Source organism: Lepidochelys kempii, chromosome 2 (assembly GCF_965140265.1).
Source record: "Lepidochelys kempii isolate rLepKem1 chromosome 2, rLepKem1.hap2, whole genome shotgun sequence".
NCBI classification, from domain to species: Eukaryota; Metazoa; Chordata; order Testudines; family Cheloniidae; genus Lepidochelys; species Lepidochelys kempii.
In genome coordinates this window covers 254,639,970-254,665,617 of record NC_133257.1, presented here as the reverse complement: position 1 = coordinate 254,665,617, position 25,648 = coordinate 254,639,970, and the positions used below count along the sequence as shown (strand labels likewise).

Sequence of the window (25,648 nt, the reverse complement as noted above, 5' to 3'; positions counted from 1 at the left end):
CTAGCACTTTCCTGACTGCTCTGGGGTAGCCCCTGCCCTGGTCACTCAGGAAACAGAAAACTATTCGTCCAGTGTGTTTTCCTTCTGCCAGACTACTGTACCCAACCGGCCTGGGTCTGTCATGGTATTTTGTTTTCAACTTTTTCTCTGCAACCATGAGGGCTACTAATGTACTTAAAAAAAAAAAAAAAAAAAAGGGGTGGGGGGGAGAATGAAATTCTCACTATATTCCCTGATTCTAGGAACTGGGGCTTTAAGAAAAACACCAAATATCATGAGGCTACTGATAAAGTCAACAGAGTTGGCAACACTGTTAACCATTAAGTTTTCTCTCTGATAATCAGCATCAAAGAATGTTAGAAAATAATTTGAGCAATTCGAAATAGGAGAGGGAAGCTCCCCAATTTCACAGGGCTTGACGTGACATGCTGATGTAGTGTTGCATCATCCTGTAGTGACGGGATGCAGTAAGGGAAAGAAAATAGTACACTGGAAAGGAGTACCTGCTCTCAGGCAACCTGTAGCCAGTCAAGGAAGTGCATTTGTGCAGAACTGTGCAATGACATATCCCTGCTGCTCCCCATTCCTATTAATTCCATCACTTAGATGGATTAGTATGGAGAATCTCATGGATATGAAGGGGGGGGGGAAAGGAGGCTCTGGGGTTTAGTCTGAAATTTGAAAAAAGCAGCTGTAATTTCAGGCATTTGAGAAGACGGCTTTTCAAAAGGGCGAATTTACATGAAACCTTACTGCCATTCAATGCCTTTTTCCCAGAGGGGAGAAAGAGCTGCTAGTGGGGTCTGCCTTTACCCCCAAAAGGGGAAATATGGTGAAAGAACAGGCCATGCTGTAGGTGAGGCTGACAGAGGATGCTTAGCTCTTCTTCCGCCATCAGCTGCTGGTGCTCTTTTACTTACTGGTGGGAAGGCAGGGAGCCCTGAAAGCTCCCCATGCATGCATCTGCTGTTGTCACTTCAGATTAAAACACTTTGTGAGTCCCCACTTAGTTAGCCACAGATGATGGGAAGCTGTGGGTATCAGTGTTTCCTCCAGCCGGACCAGGGAATCTGAGCTCCTTGTACTCTCCCCCTTATTGTTATGCTCTCATACTACATGTATCAGAAGTGGTAGCACTCTTCCGAGCTGACTGCATCATATCTGAGAAGCCAAGTGAGTACGTTACCAAAGCGGTTCCTGTTTTATCCAGGGGCAGATTTGAAATAAAGAGAAATTGATAACTTAAAGGTAAAAAACCACCAAACAAAAATCCCCCAATTATGTAGGATCTCAGGTCTCTAACAGAATATATTTGCAGTTTCCAACTGTTGAGTTAGTTTTCACAAGATAAAGTGTATTTAGATAGCTGATACTGACCCACAAATAAACTCCATTGGGGGCAATCAGTCAGAAAGAATTAGTGTTCTCAGAAGTCTCTGCCTCATTAAAGAAAATACTTAACCTGGTGCTATCAAGGCATATTCCGTATTTCAAAGGAGAAAATGGAGCGAGAGAAAGCAGGTGTTTTGCATAGTGCCTAATGGTTAAAGTGGGGTGTATGGAGGATATTAGGGAGGAGTAGTGCCTCTGTTGGAGGAATATGTCATGCTCCATAGCGAGTAGTTCATCTACTTTGGTCCCTGCTGACACCCAGCTCTCACCCATGGCTCTAAGTAGCTGTTCGTATGCGACGGCGGCCACACCCTGGTAAACAGCGTCAACGAGTGGGCTAAACCAGGTGAGAGTAGCTGATGGGTCTTTTACCCCCAGCAAGATAGGGAAACTGCCTTTCTCTAGCAGGCAAAGACTGTTCTGGTGGACTGGGCGGAGGAAATCAATTTATGATTCAGCGGCCATGAAGGCGGTTCAGCAATGTGCTGTGGGGTGCAGAGAGCATGACAAGGCACTGAGATGTCCTGGTCACCCACCGTAGCTAAGGAAGTCCCCAGCCGTAACATTTCTTCGTGCAGCTGCCGAGAGGGTGGGGCTCCCCCAGCACAACGGTTTTCTCGCTCAAAAATTTCCTGCAAAGGTTTTCTTGCAACTCTGATCCCATTAATGTCATTTTATCAAATCTCATCATCCTTAACATTCTATCATTAATCCAAGTCCTGCGGTGATGGGGGCGTGGTGAAGCGATAGTTGGAGATGACCACTGGCAGACAATCCTGCGTGTAGGCGGCCCTAAATATTGCCTGCCCCATAACATCTGGCCAGACTATTGTGGCTGGCAGATCATCCTACAGCAGTTGAAAAAAATAAGAAGAAAAGACTCATTCTAGGAGCATGAAATGTCCGCACCTTGATGGATGGAGGTGATGCATAAAGGCCTGAAAGAAGAACCGCTCTTGTCTCCAGCGAACTTACCCGCTATGATATTGATATTGCAGCCCTGAGTGAGATTAGACTGGCTGGAGAAGGTTCCATCAGTGAGCTAGGAAGTGATTACGCTTTCTTTTGGAAAGGAAAAGCAGAGGTTGAAGACAGGATCCATGGAGTCAGATTTGCAATAAGAACGTCTCTCCTGAAACAACTCCCTGATCTCCCTGTTGGCCTGAATGAACGGCTCATGAAACTTCGATTTCCCCTGAATCCTTTATGGCACGTCATTCTCATCAGTGCCTATTCACCTACACTGACCAGCCCAGAGGAAAGCAAGGAGCAGTTCTACTCTGACCTGGACTCCATCATCAGATCAACCCCTGCATATGACAAACTCATCCTGCTGGGAGACTTTAATACTAGAGTTGGTAGAGACCACGATGACTGGAGAGGTATGATAGGGCAACATTGAGTGGGAAAGATGAATAGCAACGGACTCCTCCTCTTGGGAAATGTGCAGAACACAGTCTGCTCATTACTAACACCATCTCTAGGCAAAACGATAAATGTAAAATGACATGGTTGCACTCATGGTCCAAACAATGGCACCTGATTGACTATGTTATCATCCACCAATGAGACGTCCGATGTCAGAATTACCAGAGCCAGGCATGGTGCAGAATGCTGGACAGACCACAGATTGGTAAGAGCAATGCTGAACCTGCATATAGTCCCTTCACAGCGCAAGCACCCCAAACTCATAGAACAGCCTTCAACGTAGTAAAGCTCAAACACGCCAACTATCAGGTGCAATTTCAGGAGTCACTTGATAACATGCTTTTTTCATCCTCCCCCAATCAATGGCAACCCAAAGGAAAAATGGAACCAGTTCAAGCGTGATTATTGACAAAGCTAAATCAGTGCTGGGGCCAAAGAAAAGGGTACACCAGGATTGGTTCGATGAGAACAACGAGGACATTTTCAAACTCCTAAGTAACAAGCATAAAGTCTTTGTTGAATGGCAGAATGAGCTCACTTCCACCTCAAAGAATGGTAGGTTTAAGTACCTGCAGAGGAAGGCCCAATCTGAACTGAGGAGAATGTAGGATGAGTGGTAGGAGAGGAAAGCTGCAGAAGTTCAGCATTATGCAGATATAAACACCGCAAAGATATTTTTTGACTCTCTCAAAGCAGTTTGCGGACTGTCTAAATCTGGCACAACCCCCTTGAAGTTGGCAAATGGCACAACCCTCATCAAAGACAAGGAGGGAATCGTACAGAGATGGGCTGAACACTTAGAATCATAGAATATCAGGGTTGGCAGGGACCTCAGGAGGTCATCTAGTCCAACCCCCTGCTCAAAGCAGGACCAATCCTGGACCAAACAAATACTCAGTAGACCATTCACAGTCAATTGGCATGTCCTTGATCATTTACCCGAGAAACCCATCAAAAAGGATCTTGATGTCCCTCCATCAGTTGAGGAAGTTATGAAAGCCATAAAACAACTGAACTCTGGCAAAGCCTCCGGAAAGGATGGTATTCCAGCAGAACTGTATAAAGTAGCAGGCCCCAAGGCCATCGAGGTGCACCATGACATCTTGAATAGCATTTGGGAGGAAGAAGAAATGCCACAAGACTTCAAAGATGCTATTATTGTATTACTGTTTAAAAAAAAAAAACAAAGGCAGCAAAGCTGACTGCAGAAACTAGAGAGGCATTGCTCTCCTCTGTACAGGAGGGAAAATACTAGCTTGTTCCAACCAGCACCTTATTCCAGTGCCTCAGTGCCAGCCATCTTCATCCAAGGCACACAGCTGAAAAATATGGATCAGTTCAAGTATTTGGGCAGCACCATCTCAAGTGACTGTTCCCTTGATGAGGAAACTTTTCAGAATTAGTAAAGCCAGGCAGGCCCTGCTCTGTGAGAGAGATGTACGGGAGTGTGTGTGTCACCCGTCCCTGTGTGAAACTTAAAGTCTGAAAGATAAGACAGTAAATAAAATCCAACTATGCAGTATTTCTTTTTAACAGGGGCTCAGTCAACTTGGTGTGAATTTGAATGTTTGTATGCCATAGTTCTGATTGATTGCCGTTGAACTCTCTTGAATAAGAGTAATTTTACCAGATGTCCCGTATTCAGCATAGGGAAATATGGTCACCTTAACTAAAGGTGCTAGCAACCACATGGAACCTCAGCCCTTTTCTACAATCTCTTCCTGAGCAGGCCCTGATTTACCAGATGCAAACAGTCATCATCAAGGGAGACGCTAAGAACTTCCCTGAAGAAAGAAAGCAAGTCCTACAGCATTCAGCAAATCAGACGAGCCATTAAAAACAAATTCAAGGGGGTGGGAGGAATTCTGCCTAACCACAGCCAAGGACTAGATTACCTTTGACAATATGAGCAATTAATTAAACTTTAATTGCAGTTCAACTATTTTCTTTGATTTCATCCTAAACAGCTGATTTGCCTGAGTTTATTATGGGTACATAAAATACCCTCAGCATGGTGCAGAATGGAGCATGTGAGTCATTATTTATCACAACATATAGCTTGGGCTACTGGTGTGCTGAGTCAACTTCTTGTACTCGCCTGTCTGCCTGTGTTTAGCTGTTGCCTTTTATCCTATGCTAAGATTGAGAGTCGTCTGGGGCAAGGACTGCCTTTTTGTGTTTATACAGTACCTAGCAGAATGGGTTCATGATCCATGAGGGGGTTTCCTAGGTGGTGGGGAAATGTAAATAATATCTCTAGAGAGCAGCAATTATAGATATTGTAAACAGCATGCCCTTCTCCAACAATCACTGGGATGGAGCTCCACTCTTAGAAACTGAAATGTTCCAGTGCTATCCCTCTAAAGCAAAGGGACAATGCAATCATAGAAGTGAAGAGAAGAACAGGTAAAGGTGCCCTGAAAGTTAGAACGGAGGGGTAGACCTAGCATGGACACCCTGCTTGAGCATGAATCCAAACAACAGTTGTTAAAGAATGTGAACAGAAAAATTCTCAACTCTCTGCCTTGTCAATCTCCTACCAGAAACTAGCTGCCTTAGAAGATTTGGTTACTGTGCAGTGGTCCTCAGTGTGACCTTTTAATTAGTAGCCCTGCGAGGCTGTAACAATGAGCTACAATCACAGCCAGTCTAATGATATTAAATGGGTAGGCACTAATGTTCAGAGTTGTTAGTTATGTGCAAAACCTTAATAAAATAAGAGCAATGTTAGGAGCTTTTCAGTTGCATCATTTGAACCCCAGTTGGTTGCCAAGCTGCAGATCGTTATTGCTCTTCTCGTCTGAAAATGAAGAATACACTGTGGTTCTAATTTTTTTCCAGACTATTAATTGAAATGAATTTCAGCTGATTTGCATAGGATCGTTCTAGAAAAGTAATGCCTTGTACATTAGCTAATGAAGGTGGATGAATCATTTTTAGCTTACTTTTTATCTCCCAGTACCCTGTCTTCTTTTTTTTTTTTTTTTTTTTTTTTTGCTTAAATCACTGCTGCTTCTACTCCCAACTTTTATCCCTTTTCTCTGTTGTTTGACTACTTTTCATCTTTGTCGGCCTGTTTAATAATACATTCCCTGTTACTATATTTCCTTTCTCTTCTCATCTTTAACCTTTCATTCTTATGACAGGGTCTATGCTAGAAATGTTAGCGAGAGCAGGTCCTATAAGGTTAGGACATTTTTTTTTAATGTGATATCTGCAGCTCCCACTGGGAGCCTCTGCCATATTACAATAGTCCATGATAATCAGTGAATTGCATATCTCTTAATTATGCTATCCACGTGAGACAATATCCTGAGTCACATGACATTCAGGGAGGCTGTTTTAGAGTTTTGCCAGAAAAATAAAGGCAGAATTCATTTAATTTGGCTGGCTTTAGTGCGCTGAATTTGATGTTTTATACTGGGAGAGTGTGAAACTCATGCAGATTCACAGGAGACTTGCACAGAAGGCAGTGTGTGATTGTGGTGCTATGAGCTGTGTGAAATCAAACCAATTTGAGAAGAAATAACCCACCTAAGAGTTTAGAACACACATGGGCCTGTTTGTTTGATATGATTACTCATTCACACTGGTGTCAGTTAGGCATAATGGAGTTAATGTAAGTGACAGAGGAGAATTAATGAAGTGACTCCTTATATATACCAGTGTTAATTGAGACCAGAAGCAGGACCATGAACTTTGCCACCTGTATGTTTTGCTAGTCAAACTCTGAAAGGTTCAACCACTAGTAGAAGCTAAGGCTGTCAAGTGATTTATTGCACAATTAAAAAAATTAATCTTGATTAATCTCACGATTAATCCCACTGTAAAATAATAAAATACCATTTAAATATTTTTGGATGTTTTCTACATTTTTTCAAATATATTGATTTCAAAACAATATAAAGTGTACAATGCTCACTTTATATTTTTTACTACAAATATTTGCACTGTAAAAAACAAAAGAAAGTGTTTTTCAATTCACCTAATACAAGTACTGTAGTGCAATCTCGTTATTATGAAAGTTGAACTTACTAATGTAGAATTATGTACAAAAAAAAACTGCATTAAAAAACAAAGCAATGTAAAACTTTAGAGCCTAAAAGTCCACTCAGTTCTACTTCTTGTTCAGCCAGTCACTCAGACAAACAAGTTTGTTTACATGTGCAGGAGGTAATGCTGTCCCCTTCTTGTTTTCAATGTCACCTGAAAGTTAGGACAGGCAATTCGCATGGCACTGTTGTAGCCAGCATCGCAAGATATTTACGTGCCAGATGTGGTAAAGATTCATATGTCCCTTCATGCTTCAACCACCAATCGAGAGGACATACATACATGCTGATGACAGGTTCTACTTGATAACTATCCAAAGCAGTGCGGATTGACACACGTTCATTTTCATCATCTGAGTCAGATGCCACCAGCAGAAGGTTGATTTTCTTTTTTGATGGTTTGGGTTCTGTAGTTTTGCATCAGAGTGTTGCTCTTTTAAGACTTCTGAAAGCATGCTCCACACCTCATCCCTCTCAGATTTTGGAAGGCACTTCACATTCTTAAACCTTGGTTTGAGTACTATAGCTATCTTTAGAAATCTCACATTAGTACATTCTTTGTGTTTTGTCAAATCTGCAGTGATAGTGTTTGTAAATCAAACAACATGTGCTGGGTCGTCATCCGAGACTGCTATAACATGAAATCTATGGCAGAATGCGGGTAAAACAGAGCAGGAGACATACAGTTCTCTCACAAGGTGTTCAGTCACTAATTTAATTAACGCATTATATTTTTAACAAGCATCATCAGCATGGAAGCATGTCCGCTGGATTGGTGGCTGAAGCATGAAGGGGCGTACGAATGTTTAGTATATCTGGCATGTAAATATCTTGCAATGCTGGCTGCAACAGTGCCATGCGAACACCTGTTCTCACTTTCAGGTGACATGGTAAACAAGAAAAGGGCAGCATTATCTCCTGTAAACGTAAACAAACTTCTTCAGCCAAGCCCTAAGAGAAACCAGAGGTAGGACTGAGTGGACTTTTAGGCTCTAAAGTTTTACATTGTTTTGTGTTTGAGTTCAGTTATGTAAAAAAAAAAAATCTACATTTGTAAGTAGCACGTGTATGAGGTGAATTGAAAAACACTTTCTTGTTTACAAAATTTGCGCTGTAAAAATGATCAAGAATAATACAAATGTATTCTGTGTTATAATTGAAATCAATATGTTTAAAGTGTAGAAAAACATCCAAAAATATTTAATAAATTTCAATTGGTATTCTATTGTTTAACAGTGCAGTTAAACCCGATGAATTGCAATTAATCAACAGCCCTAGTAGAAACATTTGCATTTCTATTATTTTCTCTTCCCTGATCTTGATTTATTTTTCTTCCCTTCTTTAAAAATTGTATCTGAGGGGTAGCTCTAAGTTTTTATCATGGGTGACCTTCTATCAGTTAGATGGGTGGCTGGATTGTTTTTGTGGGAATAGCACCGTTAAAGCTAGCATCTTCCTCAGAGCTTTCTGCAGAACAGCTGGTCTCCTTCAAGCTTGGGTTCCCTGTTTGCTTGTCCAATACATCATATCCAATCTAAAACATCTCTCAGCATGAAGCATATCAGGGGCAGAGATCAAAACCTAATGAGAATCTTGTGCCTAAGTGCTGGACTGAGATCCAGCAGATCTGGGTTCATTTCCTGTCTTTCCACAGACTCCCTGTAAGGCATTGGGCAAGCCTTGAGGAGGTAATCCAGGAAGAGACTTCTGTGTTGCAATGCTGAGTATCCTCATGCCTAATGTTTAGGTGCCTAGTAAAATCAGAGGAACAATGCTGCTCCACAAACCCTGAGTTAGGCACCTAGAAGGGGGGAGAGGGAAAGAGAGGTGCCTGAGATTGTAACCCCCAAAGCCCAGTTGCTAGGAGAGGAGCTGCCTAAACTCAGGTGGGATGCAGACAGGGGGAGAGGGGCTGAAGGGGGAGGGGAGCGAGGTCTGGGGCCAAGCCCCAGCTGGGTCATGGTGGTGGCTGGTAGCCAGGCCCAGAGCTGAGGCTGGGGACAGTTGCAGGGGCTGGGTGATGCTCCCAGCACCTCCCCACCCCCCCATTAAATGTTCCTCTGAGGGGGCAGTTTGGGGATTTCTGTCCTGGTGCACAGGTTGCAGAGAGGGAGGCAGTAGCGTGTATACTAAGAGTCACCACGGGAACCTGCAAAAATGTAGGTGCAGAGTAAATGTAGGCACCTAAAGAAACAGGATGTAGCTGCGTAAATACTGTAACCTTTCTGTGCTCCAGCTCTCCATTACTGACAGGTCGCTTAAAGGGCCTTCCCTTTCCTTGTGTGTGCACAGGTGCACGGTGCCCAGCACATGGGTAAAGGAACGTAGTTACCTCCAGGTGCTGCTGTAAAACCACTAATTCAAAAAAAATTCTATAATGGAGTATTGATGGGAAATCTTGGTCCCAGGCTGGTGGAGGGAACATGATGACATATGTCACAGTCTATAGAGAGGCTCATGACTGTAAGCATCTACCTACCGCAGGGCAGACTGTCAGAAACAGCACAGACACTGCAAACTGGTGGTGTGTTCTATAATTAGATTTCACCAAGCTAGTAACAAATGTGAACTCCTGGATCACTATACCAGTCCCTCTTGGCACCCAGACAAACTCAACGTAGTGACAAATAGTCATTTACACCAAAATCACACCACATTCAGGTTGCTTCCAGTCCCCAAGACACCAGTTACTTGCCCCAGATCAATTGGTACCCTAGCTCTTACACCAAAGACAATGTCTGTAGCCAATCCTGTATCAAACTCGTTAAAGGTTTATTAATCAGGAAAAAGTAATAAGAGTTACTTGCAGGTTAAAGCAAGCAAACATATACACACAAATGAGTTAGGTACCATCTAAATCCTAACAATGACAGAGCTGTAGTTATCTGTCAAAGCGTTTTTCAGGGCAGCCCCTTGGGATCTCTGGCTTTAGTTTGGAGTCTCTGGTCTTATCAGAGTTCAAATGGCCAAAAAGGATGGAAAATTTTACTGTGGCTTTGTTTTCTTTCCTTCATTCAGCTTCCAAGTCTACAGGATGAGTTTTCTTGTACAAAGCATGTCGCAGATGCAATAGGGCCATTAACCAATACTTTATATTGCTTGATGGCCCAGATGATTTTTTTAGGCCTTCTGGATTGGGGTGGGGGGGAATGATTCCCATGCCTGAATTCACAGCAAACATTTTCAAAGTTATAAAGCAACCCTTTCATATTTTCTTGTAGCATGACATAAAGCCAGTGCAAGTGAGAGTAATGCATGCAGCAACTCACATGCATGTCATAGAGTCTAAATACTTTGATGCTATTTTGCGCACAACTAACAGATGGGTCTGGTCTCCAGCTCTGAGTTTGTTAGGGCTTAGCTTACACTTGCAGCTGGGGCAAGTGCTAGCATCTGGCCTGCCAGTATCACACCCATCACTTAGAAATTTTGAATCCCGCTTGGCTATTTTCTAAAGCTTTGCACCAGATCAAACAGGAATTAATTCAGCAAAGTCCTGTACGCTATGTTATACAGCAGCTCAGACTAGATGGGCATAGTGGATCCTTCTGGCTTTGAAGCCTATAGGGCTGTCACACATACCAAGTCAGCCTTCCCAGGAATGGGGTATTCTGAATAATGGTTCAATCTCTGGGCAGAATTAACAGCCAAACAAATGAAAAGTTCAGTAGTCATGCTTCATAATCACTAGCCAACAATTCCCAGCGAGGAAGCAGGAAAGTCCCATCTCACGTGAATGGGCTCTGCTACCACTGAGTTTAGAGCTGTAATATAAAAGATGAAGTAGCTGTGGCCAGTACTGGCCGGCTTGTGCAGTGGAATGAAATGCACAACCATTCTGAAACACAGGGGCATGAAGCTGCATGCTTTATTAAAAGACATGCAAGCCAGAGGAGCATGAGAATCCTATTGAAGTATCACCATGCTGCGTGGGCCAGGGGTGAAGAGCTACTCCTCATACTGTGGCTGCAAAAGAGTGAGCGGGGGGAGAGGGGGGGAAAATCTCTACACGCTATACCTTGGGAAACCGGAAAAGTAGCTGAAGCTCTGTAACAACTGATTGTATGTAGCGGTTAGTGACGCTAAAACTCATGGGACAAAGAGTGGTCCTGTGGTTAATGCCATGGCCTGGGATTAAGGAGCGAGGGGTTCAATTCCGTGTGCTGCTGCAGAGTGTGTGTGGCCTCATGTACATCATTTAATGTCTCTCTGCCACATGTCCCCAGCTGTAAAATGGATGTGATAATACACCCTTTCTCCCACCCTCTCGGTTAACATTGAGGGCCGGGCCTGACCCTTATACAGCACCTAGCACCACAGTGCCCCAGCTCTAGGGTACAGGCTCCAGTAATAATTACAAACTGCAATAGCCTGTAGGAGTTGAAACAAACTGAGTCGAATGGTTGTGACCTCCCCCAGGATACAATCGAGCCTGTGGAATTGCTGTGCCCCTTTAACTCTCTCACTCAGAATACCTCTCCCGGTGCTCTGCTAGTGAAAAACAGCCCCTCCAGGCTGTTAGCACACCCAGCAAAGTTACCTGAGTGCTCGCCCAGCATGAACTGTATACAGGGAGACACCTGCAAATCCCCCACCAGCTGCTGCCTTGCACCCCCCCAAAATGTGTCTTTTGGACAGTGCAAGCTCATAAGTCTGTCATTTTATGAAAGAAAATGAATATGAAGCTGCCCTTGTTATCCTGAGCAGAGATTTCCCCAAACACATCAGTCAACGCTCACTGGTTTAGATAAAAACATATTTATTAAACTGTAGAAAGATAGATTTTAAGTGATAAAAGGTCAGAATTGGTTACAAAAAGAAATAAGATGATAAAAATCGCAATCTAATTCCTAAACTTTACCAAGCTAAGTAAAATTTGAAGCAAGCAACTTTCTCACCCCTCTGGATGTTGCAGGCAGGTCACAATTCTTAGTACACAGACTCAGTTCCCTTCCCAGCCTGGGACCGATCCCCCCCATTCAAAGTCTTTCAAGCAAACTTGTTTCAGTAGTGATGCGATGATGAAGAAGCCATTGTCTCGTATTTTATACCCTCCTCTTCTCCTTGAGGAACACCCCTCCCCCCATCTGCAAAGGCATAGACAAAGCAGTCTCCTATTTATGTGAGATTCAAAGCCTCTCTCAGGTGAATTGTACATTTCTTACTCCCACGTGCTGTGTACGTGCCATTTGGGATGCCATGCAAGGCCTTTGTTATTTCTGAGGAGCCAGGCTGTGGGCATTTCCCAGACTCACAACATGTAGCAAAAATCTCAGAACTCCGTATACAAAGTTGATACACACATTTTAGCAGGACAGTAATACTTAGCAGATTATGACTTTCCAAACGATCACTCACAAGGTATACTTTGTATAAAACATATCAATCATATAACAGTGGTGAATATGTGGGTATAGGGAGGTTACATGGGCTACGGCATGTTACAGTGGTTATCCCCTATGTCTCAGGAAACACCTAATCTCAAGCAGGACAAGCAAAAGCATTTGCTCTCGCTGGAAGGGAAAGCTTAGCAGGGCCCCAAATTGCACCCGAAGATGTCATCCCTAAATCTCAGCCCCTCTGGGCCACAGAAACCCAGAAAGAATGACATCTCTTTGCCAGCAGAGACAATTTCCTGCCTGTGCTGAAAGCACCTCAGGAGATGTACCAGAACCCAAAGATGAGTGGCCTAATGTGGCTCTCCAGGGTCACTCTGGGGACTAGTGACCCCACTCAGATTTTATGCTGCTTTATTTGATTCCCCACCCCAGGACTTCCATGGCGCTGCTCCTGGTCAGAGTTAAGTATACGCTTTAAGACCTTGGCTGGACCAGGGCTCTAGTCAGTCTCAGCAAATTAAATGGTCCTTAAGTACTGAGGCAGTATTAATGGGGCACCTGCTGCTGCTTTCCCAGCCTTCCACACTGTATTCTAGACTCATGTAGCTTCAGAATCCCCCAGCTATCCCTTTATGCCTGATGTATCTTCCTCCGCTAAGAAAATTTAGATTTTTGCTTCCTGGATCCATGACCTGATGGGTCAGAGAGCCTGGAGTGGCTATAATCTTACCACATTGTCTTGAAGTTAAATGCATGGAGATGGCGTCAGAGGGCAAAGGGCAGATTCTCAGAGCCCAGCTGCCTCTCTGATTTGTCCTCAGTGGACAAATCTACACAGAGCCCTAGTTCATGTGACTTCCCCAGGGGACGCTTCTAGGAAGGGGTTAAACAGAGAAAGGTGTGACCTGAGGAAAAGACAGGGAGCTGGAGTTAGGAGAGGAGATCAAGCAGCAGGGGGACACAAAGACAGGACGGGAGGAAAGATGAAAATACAAGGTAGGGTCAGGAAGTGTCTCTGAAAATTCCAATCTCCCCTGGTTTATGGATAATCAGAGGATTTAAACAATTCAAGGACACTGAATTCCTCACCGATCCTATGCAAACACTTTTTCTATTTCCTTTTCCAGATATGGATTTATAATGAAGACCATGAGCTAATTTTGAATAATCTTCTCTGCTTGGACGTGTCAGAAACTCGCTCATCAGATCCACCTCGTCTCATGAAATGCCATGGATCTGGAGGGTCACAGCAGTGGATGTTTGGGGTGAGTGGTTTGCGTGGGGAGTTCTCATACCCATCCCTGTGTTTAAGGTGCAGGGCTACCCTAGAAAGTGACTGTGAAAATGGCATTATGGGAGGCCAGGAATGTGGTTTCTGTATCAAACGTGCTCCGTTGTGCAGGAGGTCAGACTAGATGATCATAATGGTCCCTTCTGACCTAAATATCTATGAATCTATAATAGGGTAAATTGCATGGCTGCAAGTCACAATTTAACTTGTGTGCAGCATATCCTAGAGGCTGTCGCTCAAATGTAGATAAGGCTTCACAATCTGGACTCTGAATCAAGCTGAGTTCTTTTCCTTTCCATACATCATCAGCTGTAATAAATGTTTGTCAGGCCAGATTACATTCATTCCCATCAATGAGGCTGCACAGGTGTAACTGTAATTTAGTCATCAATTCTGTGGTGCCCAGGGAGGACTAGAACCCAGGTCACACTGTCTCAGCTGTGTTGGCTCTGCAGGACTAACAGGAGTAAGAAACAGTAAAAACATTTGTCAATGGCATAGGCAGGTCTGACCCTGGACATGCACAGGGAGAAGATCCGAGGAGTAAGAAGGTGCTATTTTTACAGTCACTTCACGGAGTAGAAGCACACGTTCAACCAGGCAAACTAAAATTGTCACCCGCACTTGTTTCTCATGTTGCTTTTAAATGGTCGACTTCACAAAGCAGCTGCTGAGTCGATTTTCACATCTGTGTCAAGGCTGCTGCTCCTCAGTGTTAACCCAAAGCCTTCCCCACTGACTAGCCTGGATCCAGTGGCAGCAGTAAATTGTCACTTTAATGTAAGCATTAAAACAATGGGAGTAGAGCACCAGCAGAACTCCCCATCGCCCATGGGAGCAGGTAAACTCCCGTGCTGATGGATTGATAGCGGGGTGCTTGGGCCTTTTCTGAGAAGGAAAGAGGGCCTCCAGGTGACCAACTCCAGCCGGTCTCCCCAGACAAGGGTCAGCGTGGGCCTTGGAAGGTGAAGTAAAAGGGGGTTGGCACAGTCTATTTCACACAACAGTGGGCAGCGAACTAGCTTGGAGACTCTCTCCCTTGTGATGGGATCTACTAGCTGTGAGTAGCTCATCCCCTCTCACTCCTGAACATTAGTGCCAATGCTAGTGTGTCTGGTGCATGCACACAGAACCCCACTGAGAGTTGTGCCTGGGTATGTGAGTGCCAGATTTGGGTATTCTTTAATGCTGTGTCACTGTGTAAGGTTGTGTGTCCACTGAATGATGAGACCCCATTCCATGCGTTGTCCAACATTTTTACAAACCATAGTATAGATATAACCTGACTAGGTCCCTGTAACTGGGCTAAAATCTTCTCTCCAGGGTTTACACCTAGTTATTGGGATATACTCTACAACTTTTAACTCATTGGGTCGGGGACAGGTGTATTGCCTTGGTTATAGGTGTAGAGTAGACTGGGTCGAAGTGAAGACCATCTGAAATGTGCATTGCTTTAGTGCATTTAGTGAATGGGCCACTGACTTTGGCACTCATTTTCAGTTTAAGGATGAAGCAAAGCCAATTTTTTTTGTATTTCCTCTTTTATTTTATCTCCAGAAGAACAATCGACTCTACCAGGTCTCAGTGGGGCAGTGCATGAAGGTTGTTGATCCACTTAGCCACAAAGGATATGTAACCATGGCTATTTGTGATGGCTCCCTTCCTCAGCAATGGCATCTGGAAAGCTGAATCTGAGAGAAGGCAGCACAGAGAGGCAATTAGCAGAGATCTGACTCCTCCTTGGCCATTGGTTTCTAAGTCCTTCTGGAGGGCATGGAAGGAGCCCTTAGCTGCTGTCCCTGACATGGACTGTTTTAAGGATTCTGTTATTTAAATATTCTGCCATGACCACCTGTGTGTTTGGAAGGAGAGGATGGGATCATTCAAATGCAGGAGTAGTGACAGCAGCCTAACTGCACAATATTGACACCTGGAGAAGTGCAATTTATCAGCATTTCCTTGGATTATCCTGGATTAATGAATCGTTATTGTTTAAATAAGAGGAAATAATCAGAACAGTATAATTTGAATTTTGTGGTAATATTTTAACTCAGTGGACCTTTTTAAATGACAAAAGACAGAAAGGAAGGAAGTTCTCTTTCCTGACTGTTTCATGGGCAGCATCATGCTAATTTACATTTTTAGTCTATTTTAATGGCTGAATTATTTTAGCTCATTTGGAAAATATTTTAATTTCCTCTTCTCTTTCTGAAAATTGTCATTTGTAATATTTAATTTTAGTTTGGTTAATTTACAATTTTAACCCATTTCACATAGTCAAATTTTCAGCAGCCATTTGTCATACAGTATTTAAAACAAAGTTACTATTACAAATTTTATTTTGATGACTCATGATGGTATCTGCATTTAAAATAAAGTATTAATGTTTTTTTTTTAATCATTATGGTTGTTTGGTCTGTTGCCTTTAGATTCAGAAGTACAGCATGCAAGAGACCAGTGCAAGCCAATGTGGGTCTGATAATTTGGATACATTTGTTTGAAGTGTGTTTAAACAGACTTTTTTTTTGTAAAGATGCTTATGAAGACATTTTAGTGTCCTACAGTTTGGTCTTTAGCTGCAGTTATTGGTGTGGAATTCTGGGAGTAATGCACCTCACATTTTAGAAGAAGAAGATGGGAAAAAAAGTTGCATTCTTCTAAGAATAGCATCCCTATGGCACATCAGGAGATGGGTGCCCCATGCGCTCTTGAGATTTTGGTCAGTAGTGCCTGTGGGTCCTCAGACATGCCCTGTGAAGCCTAGGCAGGGGTGATGTTTGGTAGTAGACTAGCACTTCACCTGCACATGAGAGAAAGGTGCCTGCGTAAACGCTTGGCAGTAGCTTGGTATTCCCTGAAATCATTTGGGAAAGTTTCTCCCTCCTGATCCATTTTCCCAACTCTTGTCCATCAGAAGTAACCAAAATACATATGCATCCAATGAAGTGAGCTGTAGCTCACGACAGCTTATGCTCAAATAAATTGGTTAGTCTCTAAAGTGCCACAAGTGCTCCTTTTCCTTTTGCCAATACAGACTAACACAGCTGTTACTCTGAAACCTGTCAAAATACATATGGAAAAAATCAGGTTCTTTCTAGTCTCCTCTCCTCCTGCTAGTCTCATTCACTCACTGCCATAATTCTTGGGCCTTTTAAAGCTGTTGACATTAACCTCTTAGTTTGGATGACCTACAGGGACTCATTGAGAAGGGTAGGGATTTTCTTCCTCCTCTGCAGTTCCTCCTTCTGCCCTCTTCTCCTCTCCATGTTCCCACCACCTCTTCTCGCACCAGTTGGGAGTTGGCACTGTTGCTGAAACTATGCCAGCTGGCCAGTAGCCTTCTCCATCCTTCCACAAGCTCTCGACCCTTTGTTCAAGCACTTCTGTACAGGTTTCATATCATGCCGTCCAAGTGCCTCTTTCCCCCCACCACAACAGTCTCTTCCCACCCTTTCGTGTCTGGAAGAAAATGCAGAAACGAAGGGGTTAAATTAAACTAATGTTAGCACTACAAGAACCTATTGATACTAGGACATATATGAAGTGGAGTTAATTGGCACTTGCAGCGCTGAGGAGGAAGAAATGCCACACAAAGCCAATGGGGTGAAAGTCAATGCTTGGGAGATGCACAGCACCAGCAGCTCCCACTGAAGTTACAGGCATTGCAAGTGCTCAGCATCTCTCAGGAACTGGCCCTAATTTTGTAATTCACAAAATCCCAGAGAGGTGAGGAGCAGCATGTGACTACTAGGGCTTTCAATTAATTGCAGTGAACTCAAGTGATTAACTCAAAAAAAAATTAATTGTGATTAATTGCAGTTTTAATTGCACTTTTAAATAATGAAATACCAATTAAAATTTATTGTACATATTTTTGGATGTTTTTCTACATTTTCAAATATATTGATTTCAATTACAACACAGAATACAAAGTCTACAGTGCTCACTTTATCTTATTTTTTATTACAAATATTCGCACTATAAAAAAGAAACAAAAGAGATAGTATTTTTCAATTCACCTCATACAAGTACTGTAGTGCAATCTCTTTATCGTGAAAGTGCAATTTACAAATGCAGAATTTTTTTTTTAACATAACTGCACTCAAAAACTTTAGATCCTAAAAGTCCACTCAGTCCTACTTCTTGTTCAGCCAATCGCTCAGACAAACAAGTTTGTTTACATTTGCAGGAGATAATGCTGCCCACTTCTTAGTTACCTAAAAGTGAGAACAGGCATTTGCATGGCACTGTTGTAGCCGGCATTGCAAGGTATTTACATGCCAAATATGCTGTACGTTCATGTGTCCCTTCATACTTCGATGTGTAAATTGCACTTTTATCTTTTTTTAAGGGGCAAATATTTGCAATAAAAATAATGATATAAAAGTGAGCACTGTGAATTTTGTATTCTGCGTTGTAATTGAAATAAATATATTTTGAAAATGTAGAAAAACATCTAAAAATATTTATAATAAATGTAAATAGCTATTCTTATAATTGTTTAACAGTGCAATGAAAACGGTGATTAATTGTGACTGATTTTTTTAATCGTTTGACACCCCCACACCCTAGGTGTTCTTTTTCTGGCTGAGCTCATCGGATTCTCCAGTTAAACCTGGAGGGTCTCAAACATACCTGATGGCTGCATGCAGGAAGCTTGGCTGGAAAATCAGTGCCCCATACTGCAACGGTTAAAAGGAAAAGTTAGTCTTTTCCTCTTTGCCTCCCCAGGGGTTCATCCTCTTTAAACGTGGTTGTTGCCTGTTCTGAGCTCAGTCAGCGCTACAGCGGTTAGTGCCTGTTACAATGTCAGTTTTAGCCATGTAGAGAGGATTCCATTTTTCTCCTTCCAAGACACTCATTTCCCCTCTTCTTTGTCTAGAGTCTCCAACTGAAATCGGCCCAGATGTGCAAACACGCAATGAGAGAGTCCCTATCCCAAAGAGCTTACAATCTAAACAGACCAGACAGATGAAGAGGTGGGAAAAGGAAGCATTAACCCCATTTTACAGATGAGGAACTGAGGCAGAGAGGTTAGTGTGCAAGGACATGTAAGGAATCTGTGGCAAAGTTGGGAATTAAATCCAGCTCTCCTAACTCCAAGTCCATTTTGTGATTCCACACGACCATCTTTTCTGTCTCTCTTCCCAGCTAACTTCCCTCAATTGCATCATCCTTCAGCTGCTTCCCCTTCCTCTAACTTGAGCTGCACAACACAACGCTAGTCTCCCCAGTTAAGCTGATTGTGGCACAACTGGCTTCTTGTGTGCTAACTGCCATACAATGGATGGTTAGCAGGCAGAGAACCACAGCTCTCATCGCTTTCCCAAATGGAGACTCTTCTCCACATCTGCTCTGCTAAAGCAGAAGACTCTAGGAGAGAATCCAGGCTTTAGAGTTATATCACCATTATTGAGGGACTTTTAAACAATGCTAAGTCTTGATCCCATAAGCACTGAAAATACCTGTTTATCCATACCTCAGAGGTGCTTAAAGATAGGGGTTATTCAGCTGTCAGGTTTGCTGGCTGTCCCTAGTTATGCCTAGCTTCCAGGTGTGCCACAAAACATTTTCCAACTAATGTCAGCCTTGCTCAGCTGGTAACTCCCTTGCCTCAGGATCAGAAGATTGTGGGTCCCTCTTGCATGTTTTGCTCTGTTCCCTCTTATTCCTTTGGAGTATGTCATGCCATTCTTGTGTAGGCCTAGTTCTCTCTCCCTGTTGCTTTTTCCTTCAAGTTTTACATCATGTCTTCCTCTTCCATTTGGATGGCAAGCATCTCAGTGGAGGGACATCATCTTCCTTCCTGTCCTTGTGCTTGGCATGGGTACTGTTGCTCACACAGGGAGAAAAAGGAACAGGGGATCCTCAGTCTTCTCTTCAGCCTGCTCACTCTCTCTGTTTGACCTCATGCTGCCTTGAGGGGTTAAGAAAGGTGGCCCGATGAGGGCAGCTTCTTCCCTTCCTTGAAATATGCTTCTCCCCCTTTCTCCTCCAGCTCCATCCCGCACTTCCTTTATTTCATTGCCTCCCAAGTTCCAGCCTCCTTGTGTGGCCTTCACAGACCCAACTCTTTCCTCAAAGCATGGCCGCTGTTGCATAAGGAATGAGAAATTTCTTACCTGATAATTTTCTGTTAACAACTTTTCTCGTCATTCATCACTATTGGCCCCCATCTGTGGAATTTGGAAGCAGTCCAGTGTTGGTGCTGTAGAGTCCAGGGCTAAGTCCCACCCTTCAGCTCAGGCAACCAGAAGAGTTCTTTCAAAGCTGTGGAAATACTCCAGCAACCGATTAATATCAGTAAGACAACAATTTGATATCATATGTACATAACGTTATAGTAATTATTTGTCCAACTCTCCCTTTAAGGAAACATTTCAATTGGTTACAAATTGTGTTCCAGTTACCAGGCTGGGTTAAATAAGGAGAGAAGCTGCTCACAAAAAGAAAATTGTCAGGTAAGAACCATCTCATTCTGCTGCACAACGTCTCTCCTCATTCATCACTGATGGGAAGTAGCAAGCAGCAAATCACAGAAGTAGGGAGGGAAAGGATAAGCAGAGATTTAATTATTATCAGAGTAGACAGGAAAAAAATAGACCCCATCTCACCATCCCCCACCACCTAACCTGTATAGACCAAGAGCTTTGTGATCTAAGGAATTGTTTGGGAACCAACCCAGTAGCACCTTCCTACCCATGGATGTCTCTGTGGAGGAACAGAAACCTACTTTGCACATGTTTCTCAGATCATGATTTGCGAACTTCAGTAACTCAGCCAGATGTTATGGGTCTGTGACAGGAGTTGGTGGGTGAGGTTCTGTGGCTGCAATGTTGCAGGAGGTCAGACTAGATAATTATGATGGTCCCGTCTGGCCTGAAAGTCTATGAGGCTCATACACTTTTCCCTTACAATGCCACTAGGAACCTTGTAGGGAGCATTGACTTCTTCGCAAATAGTTTTCCAGATGCCTAGCATGCCAATTGGTGCAGAATTTTTTTAACATTTTGCCTGCAGCTTCTTTGAGGCCCTATGGCCTTGGCATTATGGATAGAATGAGATTAGCGGGGTACAAGTGGCAAATGTACTCTGTAGTGCATGAAATATATCAGTAGAGTTCTAGGAATGCCCTTTTATGCCATAGCTTCCAAAGGGGTATTGCAGATTAGAACAAAATCATTGTTTTGAACTGAAAGGAACTACAAGAATAACCTTTTCTCACAACAAAATTAGTCTCATTTTTGTATAGATAGAGAAACTAATGCTGAACCCTGACTTTGGAGGCGATGACACCTAAAAAGGCCAGCCAGAGGTTTCTTTGTCTTTCTGATTAATCTTGACACCTGATGATGCTCAAATGGGGAGTCTGATGTGCCTGCTAAAAGAATGCTATGAAGACTGTTACCTGCTGCTCTATGGTGCTTATTTGTAGGGCTCCAATCAACCATACTCCAGAAACTCTAGGGTAGCCAAGATCACCAGAATGTTATGGTCACTATTATTTGTATCACAGTAGCATCTAGAGGCCAGGGCCCCACTGTGCTGGCCACTGTACAGAGACAGTTCCTGTCCCAAAGACCTTTCTGTTTCCCCTCTCATCAAAATATAGCTTGACCAGATCAATAAATGAAATTTCCTGGTTGAGTTTTTTCTGGATATCAAAAAGCATTAGTGAGGCTAATGAAGAATCCCTGCTGAACTACACTTCTCTTCAAACAATCCCAGTTCCCTCAGCCTCTCCTCATAACTCATGTGTTCCAGTCCCCTAATCATTTTTGTTGCCCTCCGCTGGACACTTTCCAATTTTTCCACATCCTTCTTGTAGTGTGGGGCCCAAAACTGGACACAGTACTCCAGATGAGGCCTCACCAATGTTGAATAGAGGGGAACGATCACGTCCCTCGATCTGCTGGCAATGCCTCTACGTATACATCCCAAAACGCTATTGGCTTTCTTGGCAACAATGGCACACTGTTGACTCATATCCAGCTTCTCGTCCACTGTAAACCCTAGGTCCTTTTCTGCAGAACTGCTGCCGAGCCATTTGGTCCCTAGTCTGTAGCGGTGCATGGGGTTCTTCTGTCCTAAGTGCAGGACTCTGCACTTGTCCTTGTTGAACCTCATCAGATTTCTTTTGGCCCAATCCTCTAATTTGTCTAGGTCCCTCTGTATCCTATCCCTACCCTCCAGCGTATCTACCTCTCCTCCCAGTTTAGTGTCATCTGCAAACTTACTGAGGGTGCAATCCACACCATCCTCCAGATCATTAAGGAAGATATTGAACAAAACCGGCCCCAGGACCGACCCTTGGGGCACTCCACTTGATACCGGCTGCCAACTAGACATGGAGCCATTGATCACTATCCATTGAGCCTGACAATCTAGCCAATTTTCTATCCATCTTATAGTCCATTCATCCAGCCCATACTTCTTTAACTTGCTGGCAAGAATACTGTGGGAGACAGTGTCAAAAAGCTTTGCTAAAGTCAAGGAACAACATGTCCACCGCTTTCCCCTCATCCACAGAGCCAGTTATCTCGTCATAGAAGGCAATTAGATTTGTCAGGCATGACTTGCCCTTGGTGAATCCATGCTGACTGTTCCTGATCACTTTCCTCTCCTCTAAGTGCTTCAGAATTGATTCCTTGAGGACCTGCTCCCATGATTTTTCCAGGGACTGAGGTGAGGCTGACTGGCCTGTAGTTCCCAGGATCCTCCTCCTTCCCTTTTTTAAAGATGGGCACTACGTTAGCCTTTTTCCAGTCGTCCGGGACTTTTCCCGATCGCCATGAGTTTTCAAAGATAATGGCCAATGGCTCTGCAATCACATCCGCCAACTCCTTTAGCACTCTCGGATGCAGTGCATCCTGCCCCATGGACTTGTGCTCGTCCAGCTTTTCTAAATAGTCTCGAACCACTTCTTTCTCCACAGAGGGCTGGTCACCTCCTCCCCATGCTGTGCTGCCCAGTGCAGTAGTCTGAGAGCTGACCTTGTTCGTGAAGACAGAGGCATAAAAAGCATTGAGTACATTAGCTTTTTCCACATCCTCTGTCACTAGGTTGCCTCCATCATTCAGTAAGGGGCCTTGACTTTCCTTGACTTTCTTCTTGTTGCTAACATACCTGAAGAAACCCTTCTTGTTACTCGTAACATCTCTTGCTAGCTGCAACTGCAGGTGTGATTTGGCCTTCCTGCATCCCCGAGCAATATTTTTATACTCTTCCCTGGTCATTTGTCCAATCTTCCACTTCTTGTAAGCTTCTTTTTTGTGTTCAAGATCAGCAAAGATATCACTGTTAAGCTAAGCTGGTCGCCTGCCATATTTACTATTCTTTCTACACATCGGGATGGTTTGTCCCTGTAACCTCAATAAGGATTCTTTAAAATACAGCCAACTCTCCTGGACTCCTTTCCCCTTCATGTTATTCTCCCAGGGGATCCTGCCCATCAGTTCCCTGAGGTTGTCAAAGTCTGCTTTTCTGAAGTCCAGGGTCCGTATTCTGCTGCTCTCCTTTCTTCCCTGTGTCAGGATCCTGAACTCAACCATCTCATGGTCACTGCCTCCCAGGTTCCCATCCACTTTAGCTTCCCCTACTAATTCTTCCCGGTTTGTGAACAGCAGGTCAAGAAGAGCTCTGCCCCTAGTTGGTTCCTCCAGCACTTGCACCAGGAAATTGTCCCCTACCCTTTCCAAGAACTTCTTGGATTGTCTGTGCACCGCTATATTGCTCTCCCAGCAGATATCAGGGTGATTGAAGTCTCCCATGAGAACCAGGGCCTGCGATTTAGTAATTTCCATGAGTTGCCGGAAGAAAGCCTCGTCCACTTCATCCCCCTGGTCCGGTGGTCTATAGCAGACTCCCACCACGACATCACCCTTGTTGCTCACACTTCTAAACTTAATTCAGAGACACTCAGGTTTTTCTGCAGTTTCATACTTGAGCTCTGAGCAGTCATACTGCTCCCTTACATACAGTGCAACTCCCCCACCTTTTCTGCCCTGCCTGTCCTTCCTGAACGGTTTATATCCATCCATGACAGTACTCTAGTCATGTGAGTTATCCCACCAAGTCTCTGTTATTCATCCTTATGTAAACTGTCTTGAAAGGTCACAGATTTTTCTCTGCCCAGAACATTATTTCCATTGTCTCAGAGAAGCTTTGAACTCGTTACTCCCTGGTTTTGGAAGGGATGTAAACGCTCATGTTTCAATTATAATCAAACCTCTAACATGGAATAGAGGGAAACATTCCCTGTGAGTACCATAACTGCCCAGTACATGGTTTCTTGCACCATGTTCTGAAGCAGCTGTTACTGATTACTGTCATAGACATGATACTAGACATGATACTGGTCTGAACATAGACATGATACTGGTCTGAACCTGAGTGGCCATGTCTATATCTGTGTTCTGACAGAACAGTCAAAGTGAACCAAAATGATGTGTACTCTGTGAGCTTTTGGAAATTTGCCTTCCAGGTATGCTCCCCGCCCTGCAATGAGCCATTTGCTTGCTATTTAGATGGTTTTCCTGATTAGGTGTAGGAAAATTTTTTGGTCTAGGGGTATGTCTACACTACGGAATAAGGTTGAACTTATAGAAGTCAGTTTTTTAGAAATCGGTTTTATATATTCGAGTGTGTGTGTCCCCACAGAAAATGCTCTAAGTGCATTAACTCGGCGGAGTGCTTCCACAGTACCGAGGCTAGAGTTGACTTTCGGAGCGTTGCACTGTGGATAGCTATCCCACAGTTCCCGCAGTCTCCTCTGCCCATTGGAATTCTGGGTTGAGATCCCAATGCCTGATGGGGCTAAAACATTGTCGCGGGTGGTTCTGGGTACATATCGTCAGGCCCCCGTTCCCTCCCTCCCTCCGTGAAAGCAAGGGCAGACAATTGTTTCGTGCCTTTTTTCCTGAGTTACCTGTGCAGACGCCATACCACGGCAAGCATGGAGCCCGCTCAGGTAACCGTCAGTGTATGTCTCCTGGGTGCTGGCAGACGCGGTACGGCATTGCTACACAGTAGCAGCAATCCATTGCCTTCTGGCAGCAGACGGTACAGTACGACTGGTAGCCGTCATCGTCATGTCCGAGGTGCTCCTGGCCACGTCGGCTGGGAGCGCCTGGGCAGACATGGGCGCAGGGACTAAATTTGGAGTGACTTGACCAGGTCATTCTCTTTAGTCCTGCAGTCAGTCCTATTGAACCGTCTTATGGTGAGCAGACAGGCGATACGGATTGCTAGCAGTCGTACTGTACCATCTTCTGCCAGGCAGCCATGAGATGTGGATGGCATGCAGTCCTTCTGCACCGTCTGCTGCCAGTCAAAGATGTAAAAGATAGATGGAGTGGATCAAAACAAGAAACAGACCAGATTTGTTTTGTACTCATTTGCTTCCCCCCCTCCCCTGTCTAGGGGACTCATTCCTCTAGGTCACACTGTAGTCACTCACAGAGAAGGTGCAGCGAGGTAAATCTAGCCATGTATCAATCAGAGGCCAGGCTAACCTCCTTGTTCCAATAAGAACAATAACTTAGGTGCACCATTTCTTATTGGAACCCTCCGTGAAGTCCTGCCTGAAATACTCCTTGATGTAAAGCCACCCCCTTTGTTGATTTTAGCTCCCTGAAGCCAACCCTGTAAGCCATGTCTTCAGTCGCCCCTCCCTGCGTCAGAGCAACGGCAAACAATCGTGCATCTTAGTTGAGAGTGCTGTCCAGAGCAGTTACAATGGAGCACTCTGGGATAGCTCCCAGAGGCCAATACCATCGAATTGTGTCCACAGTACCCCAGATTGGAGCCGGCAAGGCCGATTTAAGCGCTAATCCACTTGTCAGGGGTGGAGTAAGGAAATCAATTTTAAGAGCCCTTTAAGTCGAAATAAAGGGCTTCATCGTGTGGACGGGTGCAGGTTTACATCAATTTAACGCTGCTAAATTCGACCTAAAGTCCTAGTGTAGACCAGGGCTAAGTGGCTACAGTTGAAACTTTAAAATTTGTGTGTAGCGTGTCCTCACTATTATATGGACTATGGGATCTTCTGAAAGGAAGGCCCTTTGTATGTCTCCCACTGGGGAGCCACAGTTGCACCAGCCTGAGGTTCCCAAAACTTAATAAATTCCTTTATGTTTTTATATAAC

The 25,648-nt window shown here is 43.9% G+C and overlaps 1 protein-coding gene across 8 annotated transcripts in view; it reads left to right on the top strand.

Moving 5' to 3' along the window:
* Positions 1-25,648, top strand: part of GALNT11 (polypeptide N-acetylgalactosaminyltransferase 11) — a 105,663-nt gene that overhangs the window by 72,620 nt on the left and 7,395 nt on the right. For 4 of the 8 annotated variants that reach the window (XM_073334608.1, XM_073334609.1, XM_073334610.1 and 1 more), the window contains exons 11-12: positions 13,339-13,476; positions 15,060-17,886. In XM_073334608.1, coding sequence (XP_073190709.1) covers positions 13,339-13,476; positions 15,060-15,191 — 270 coding nt within the window. In that variant the 3' untranslated portion in view covers positions 15,192-17,886. Of the gene's footprint in view, positions 1-13,338; positions 13,477-15,059; positions 17,888-18,384; positions 18,536-25,648 lie in introns of those variants that run through there. The other 4 variants (XR_012157629.1, XR_012157630.1, XM_073334613.1 and 1 more) reach the window with 2 other exon arrangements.